The sequence below is a fragment of the Artemia sp. Qi Xiang Cuo genome, chromosome 9, assembly GCF_049724085.1.
Source record: "Artemia sp. Qi Xiang Cuo chromosome 9, ASM4972408v1, whole genome shotgun sequence".
Lineage (NCBI taxonomy): Eukaryota > Metazoa > Arthropoda > Branchiopoda > Anostraca > Artemiidae > Artemia > Artemia sp. Qi Xiang Cuo.
This window is the reverse complement of record NC_142802.1, coordinates 51,719,420-51,726,304: the sequence shown is the minus strand read 5'-3', so window position 1 is coordinate 51,726,304 and position 6,885 is coordinate 51,719,420. Positions and strand designations below refer to the sequence as shown.

Sequence of the window (6,885 nt, the reverse complement as noted above, 5' to 3'; positions counted from 1 at the left end):
GTGTGTAAGTTTTTGTGTGCATGTAAGTTCTTATGTGTGTGTTAGTTTTTATGTGCATGTGTAAGTTTTTGTGTGTGTGTGTGTGTGTGTAAGTTTTTGTGTGTGTGTATTAGATTGTTTTTGTTCTTTTAAGATTTCGTGTGTGTGCGTAATGGTTCTATTGTGTTTGGGTTTAAGTTTTTGTGTGTGTGTGTGAGTTTTTGTGCGTGTGTGTAAGTTTTTGTGTGTGTGTTTGTTTTCGTGTGTGTGTGTATGTTTTGTGTGTGTTTGTGTTTATGTTCTTGCGTCTGTGTGTAAGTTTTTGTGTGTGTGTGTGTGTGTGTGTAAGTTTTTGTGTGTGTGTGTGTATTTTTTTTAATGTTTGTGTAAGTTTTTGTGTGTGTGTGTGTGTATGTGTTTTTGTGTCTAAGATTTTGTGTGTGAAATTTTTTTCGTGTGTGTGTAAGAGATATTTTTTGTTTTGAGATTTGTGTGTGCTCATGTCATTTGTCTTGTGGATGGCTTTTAGTGTTTTTGTTTTTTTTTTTGTTTTTTTGGTTTTTTAAGTGTGGTTGTTTGTGGTTATTTGTGTTCGTGTGTGTGTATTTGTTCGTGTGTGTGTGTGTAAGTTTTTGTGTGTGTGTGTATTTTTGTTTGAGTGTGTGTAAGTTTTTGTGTGTGTGTATTTGTGTGATAGAATTAATTTTTTATTTTTCATTTAATTTTGTTCATGTGGGTGTAAGTTTTTGTGTGTGTGTGTAATTTTGTTTGTTACGATTAGTTTTCGTTTGGATCTAAGTTTTTTGTGTGTTTGTGTGTGTGTGTGTGTGTGTGTGTGTGTGTGTGTAAGTTTTTTTGTGTGTAAGTTTTTTGTGTGTGTGTAAGTTTGTGTGTGTGTATGTGTGTACTTTTTGGTTTGTTTTTGTTTTTGCGTGTGTGTTTTTTTTTTCTTGTTTTTGTGTTGTTTTCTTGTGTTTTTGTTTTCTTGTTTGTAAGTATTAGTGCGGGTTTTTGTGAGTTTTTTTTGTTTTCTTTTTTTAGTTTTTGTTTATGTGTGTGTGTGTGTGTGTGTGTAATTTTGTTTTTGGTAGGTTGAGTTTTCTTACTTGTTTGTTTGGTAGTGGGAGGTTGTGCTTGCATTTGTAAGTTTTTTTATTTTTTTTGTGTGTGTAATTTTTTTTTATCTAGTTATTTTACTTTAGAATGTATTTTTTCGTTTACTTTTTTTAGTTTTTGTGTGTGTGTGTGTGTGTAAGTTTGTGTGTGTGTGTGTGTGTGTAATTTGTTGCTTGTGTGTTTTAGTTTTCGTGTGTGTGTGTGTATTATTTCGTGTGTGTGTGTGTAAGTTTTGGCGTGTGCATGTGTTAGTTTTTGTGTGTGTGTAATTTTTGGCGTGTGTGTGTAAGTTTTCGTGTGTGTATGTGTGAGTTTTGTGAGTGTGTGTGTGTGTAAGTTTTTGTGCGTGTGTGTGTGAGTTTTTTGTGTTCATGTGTAAGTTTTTGTGTGTGTGTGTGTGTGTGTGTATGTGTGTGTGTGTGTGTATTTTTGTACATGTGTGTGTTTGTTTTCTTGTTTTTTTAGGAGGAAGTTTTGTGTGTGTGTGTGTGTGTGTGTAATTTTTTGTGTTAATTTAATTTTTTGTGTGCATGTAAGTTTTTGTGTGCATGTGTAAATTTTTGTGTGTGTGTGTGTGTGTGTAAGTTTTTGTGTGTGTAAGTTTTTGCGTGTGTGTGTAAGTTTTCGGGTGTGTGTGTGTTTGTTTGTGTGATTGTGTTTGTATGTGTATGTTTTTTTGCGTGTATGTGTGAGTTTTTTTTTTTTAATTTTTAAGTTTGTTTGTGTGTGTTTGTTTGTGTGTGTGTTTGTGTGTGTGTGTGTGTGTGTGTAAGTTTTTGTGTGTGTGTAAGTTTTGGCGTGTGTGTGTGAGTTTTCGTGTGTGTGTGTGTGTAAGTTTTGTGTGTGTGTGTGTGTGTGTAAGTTTTTGTGTGCATGTAAGTTTTTGTGTGCATGTAAGTTTTCGTGTGCATGTGTAAGTTTGTTTGTGTGTGTGTGTGTGTGAGTTTTTGTGTGTGTGTGTGTGTAAGTTTTGGCGTTTGTGGTTAATTGTGTTCTTTGGTGTGTATTTGTTCATGTGTGTGTGTGTGTAAGTTTTTGTGTGTGTGTGTAATTTTTTGTGCGTGTTTTTAAGTTTTTGTGTGTGTGTAATTTTTTGTTTTCATTTACTTTTTTGTGTTAATGTTTTTTTTTTAGTGTTTGTGTAAGTTTTTGTGTGTGTGTGTGTGAGTTTTTGTGTGTCTAAGCTTTTGTGTGTGGTTGTAAGTTTTTTGTGTGTGTGTGTTAGTTTGTGTGTTTGTGTGTGTTTGTTTAAGTTTTTTTTTTTTTTAGTTTTTTTTTGTTGTTTTGTGTTTGTTTGTTTGTGTGTGTGTGTGTGTAATTTTGTTTTTGTGTCATTTTTTTCGTGTTTGTGTGAGTTTTCTTGTGTTTGTTGTTTAGTTTTTTTTCTGTGTGTGTGTGTTTGTAATTTTTTGTGTTTGTGTGTGTGTTTTAGTTTTTTTGTGTGTTCATGTGTATTTGTTGTTTTTTTTTTTTTTTTGTGTGTTTTTTTTTTTGTGTGGTTATTTTTTGTCGTGTGTTGGTGAGTGTTCGTGTGTGTGTGTGTGTGTAAGTTTTGTGTGTGTGTGTGTGTATTTTTTTTTTTGCATGTAATAATGTGTGTTATTTTTTTTTTTAGGGATAATGAGTACTGGTGTTATTTGTGGTGTTTTTTTGGTAGTTTTTGTGTGTGTGTGTGTTTTTGTTTGAGTGTTTGTTTATTTTTTGGTTTTTGTGTGTAAGTTTTTGTGTGTGTGTGTAAGTTTTCTTGTGTGTGTGTAATTTTTTGTGTGTGTGTAAGTTTTTTTGTGCATGTATGGGGACCGGGGGAGGACCTTTGGGGCCCAGGGAGGGCGTTTGGGGATCCGGGGGCCCTTGAGGATTGTGGGGTCTTTTGGGAGCCCGGGGGACCTTTGGGGACCGGGGGAGGGCCTTGGGGAGCCCAGTGGACCTTTGGGGACCGGGGGAGGACCTTTGGGGGCCCGGGGGACCCTTGGGGGCCGGTTGGCCCTTTGGAAGCCCGGGGGACCTTTGAGGACCAGGGGAGGGCCTTTGGGGGACTGAGGAGGGCGTTTGGGGGATAACATTTCGAAATTTTTACTTTTTAGTTTACTTTTTTTTGTGGCGCATCCCTGCGGCGCATCCTGCGGCACTTTCCTGCGGTGCCTCCCTGCGGCGCATCCCCCGCGGCACTTTCCTGACCCGCGGCGCATCCCTGCGGCACATCCTGCGGCGCTTTCCTGGCCAAAGGCGCATCCTGGAGGCGCTTCTCGGGTCCGGGGGCCCTTTGAGGACCAGGGGTGGGCCTTTGGGGGCACAGGGAGGTCCTTTGGGGCACAGGAGGGCCTTTGGGGGTTCGGGGGGACAGTTGGGGGCCTGGAGGACATTTGGGGACCGGTGGAGGGCCTTTGGGACCCCGTTGGTCCTTTGGCAGCTCGATGGGCCTTTGGGGGGCCGGGGATGGCCTTTGGGGGTCTGGGTGGGCCTTTGGGGGCGCCGGTGGCCCTTTGGGAGCTTGGGGGCCTTTGAGGACCGGGGGCTTCCTTCGGGGTTGGGGTAGGAGGATTGGAACCCTTTGGGGTTGGGTTAGAGGACCTCACAACACTGTTCAAATGAAACTTGTGTATTTTAACGACCACAGAGTTTCACCATTAAATTCTCTTCTAAAATCTCTTCAAAAATCATCTTTTAAAATGTCTCTAACTGTTTCGCCGAAATAGTTCCATAACCTGTCTAAAACAGTTTTGCCCAAATAATCCCTAAACGTAATTAAGCGTGTTCCTTTTGTTTTTGGCATCTCTGCGCTAATGCATTTCAAATTAATAAGAAACCTTATTCCCGCGCTAAAACAATTCATCTCTAAGATGTTTCTTGGAGAATTGTTTCCATGGCCTTTGGCTATTAATATCCTTTGGAGTTCGACCAAAAGAGTTGTTTCCGAGGCAAAGACATTAATGACTTGGATCTATTCCTGGAGAATCGTTTCTATGCAAAAATTTATAAAGTCTGACAGATGATGTGATTGGTTGATTGATCTGTCAAGAAAGGGGAAATTAATTTGTTGTTTCTAAGGGGAATTATTGATTCACGATAGGTGAATTGAGGTCGACAGCACAGGTGTTTGACATTCGCTGAGAGCATGTACATGTCCAAAACAACAACAAATACTATTTCTGGATCATAACATTCGCTGAGAGCGTGCACTTACAACAACAACAACAACATTGACCTTGACAATTGCCTCGGAAACAACAACAACATCGACCTCTGGAAATTTAGGTCATTGACCTCATTAACCACGTGTTCTCCCTTGGGATACTCTACCCTTATTTGGGGTGCAAAAAAGTTATAGGTGGCAGCCAGGGTGCCCCGTGGGGGCTTTAGGGTCACCTCTACTCTGGTGCCATCGGCAGCTCCTCCTTTTTCTATATAGGTTGCTATTTTATTGAAAAAATTGTATGAATGGTAGAAGAAAATTTATACGAAATTTTATAGACCATTCTAAAGCATTAAGTTTTAGTGATCACATTTTTGAAAGAATATTGTAACTTACAACTTACAAAACAGTCAACACTAGCTTCAATCCTGACAAGGTAGAGTGACAAACAAGAAGGACGCAGTATAACAGCTATGCTGTTTTTTTAACATGCTGGTGACATTTTTTTTTTAAGATAGAATGAAGGATAGAAAACAAATAGAGCATTTGGAACATCCACATTTAAGGATAGAACAAACCTAGTAGGATACTGATTAGACAAAACACAAATTTATTTTCAAACAAAAAAACAAATAAAAACAAATACTATTGAATGCCATTAAAAAAACCGAATAACTGAACTTAGCTATCTAAGTTATTGACGGTGTTAATTTTTTGGAAGGTTTAGTGATAAGGCTTGATGAAGGAGTTGCCCCAACGAGATTGTAACTGAAAAGCAGCTCAGAGTGACTTGCAGGGGAGAGGGGGGCGTGTTTATGGTTTTAGCGAAATTCCATTAATACAAATTGTAAACATTCATAGAAAAGGTTAAATTAGGAGTGTTCAACGGATAGTTTTATTGGGACATAGACTAAGTAGGTTGATTAATTCTGTGTGTAAAGAGATGTCCAGAATTAGTGAAGGCACTAGAGCAGGGAAGGGTGGGAGCTTTCAGGCGTGTGTTCGAGAACAATAGATACAACGTTTAGGCATGGCAGTGATGGCGAACTCCATCAAGAATGTAACCGACGCATACCTTCCCCTAGTTTTTACTGACATGTCCTAAACATGCCATATAGTACAGAATAATATTTATTAACAGTGATTCCTTACAAAAAAAAGCCAAATGTGGCTGAACGTGGTTAAGCAGGGATGGAATATTGACTTAAGAAAAGCAGATAACGTAAGGAGTAGATAATTGTGAAAAGATACCATTTTAAAAATTATAACACTTAACTTAGTTAAAAAATATTTGAAACCTGATCACAATCAACGCTATACAAGCATTTAAATAAATTCGAGAGTGACTAATGTTTCTACGACAACTAAAAACACACAATGCAAAAGCCTAGAAAATTAATCTATCTAAACTAAAAGACATCATTTTATAGAAACAAAACTGTGTCCGTGTAAACATCTGTGAAGTAAACTTTTATAGCACTGAAGGAACTTTCAAATTCTCAAATTAACCAGAATTTTTTTTTCTTGGCCATCCTGGCACGATTATAGTTCAATTTAAACTAAACTTCTTAGAGCAAACGTGGACAGAAAAACCGAGCATCCCAGAAAAACGTTTTTCATGAAAATAGCTTGTCGGAGATCAAATGTCGCAATACCGCATTACCTTTGTAATGTTCCCACTGGTGCGATTTTTTTTTCACGAAAAACGGCTCATGGATAGCGGATGCGGGAAATTCACAAAAATGTTCACACAGAAACGGTTCACTATAGCCGTTGAATCGCAAATATACTATGTTATATTTAAAAAACCTATGCATAATAATAGGCCAAATCAAATTCTAGAAACCAAGAAAAGATTCAAAGGGCTAACCTATAATAGCCTTGGGTAACTATGCCTAATGAAAAATATAAGTCTTATCTATAACATGTTTAGTTTCTCAGTCACTTGCAAATTATGGCTCTACAATGATTTGAATTTAAAATAACGGATGCTATTTTCAACGACTCAGTAGAAATATTTCAACGCAGCAGTTGAACCGTTGTGACGCAGAAACTTGCAGCAAAAAACGGAGGAAACTTGACGGATCACACAAAACAGCCGTTTTTGCGTAAAATCGCATCAGTGGGAACCCAAGGTTACTGTTGGTAGTTCTTTGGTAATTCTGAAAGACAGTGAATATATGAATTCAAGTAAGTTTGAAAATTAACGCTTCAGGTATCATTGAAGATTAAGACGTAATATACAAAACAAGGAAAAATTTAAGCAAGTTACCTGACATTTTCTAATTTCGTTCCTAGCTTCCTCAATTTTAGTATCCAAATCTACTCCACTAGCATCACTAGGATCCACCTAAAAATTACAAAAATCATGAGTTTTTGTCTTACAATACTGTGCACAGAAAAATAAAACCAATAGTTACTGATAACAGTAAAACACTAAAATAACTAATTAAATAAAGCTTAGCAAAAATATTTAGTTTTGATATTTGAAAAAAAAGCTTAATGAAAGAGCTGAAATTCAATAAGAATCACACATACTTTAATCTTCAAGTGTTGTCACACAGGTAATAAGATTTTTCATAGTGCAACTGAAAGACAGCTAAAAGTGAGGTATCACTCAGTATCAATTCAGTGGAATCAAGAATGGTTTTCTCCAA

The 6,885-nt window shown here is 37.5% G+C and overlaps 1 protein-coding gene across 1 annotated transcript in view; it reads right to left on the bottom strand.

Annotated features, from left to right (window-relative positions):
- The window catches only part of LOC148948779 (protein nervous wreck-like), a 30,407-nt gene that overhangs the window by 1,499 nt on the left and 22,023 nt on the right, over positions 1-6,885 (bottom strand). Inside the window, exon 6 of the mRNA XM_089095014.1 lies at positions 6,501-6,578. Coding sequence (XP_088951140.1) covers positions 6,501-6,578 — 78 coding nt within the window. The remainder of the gene's footprint in view (positions 1-6,500; positions 6,579-6,885) is intronic.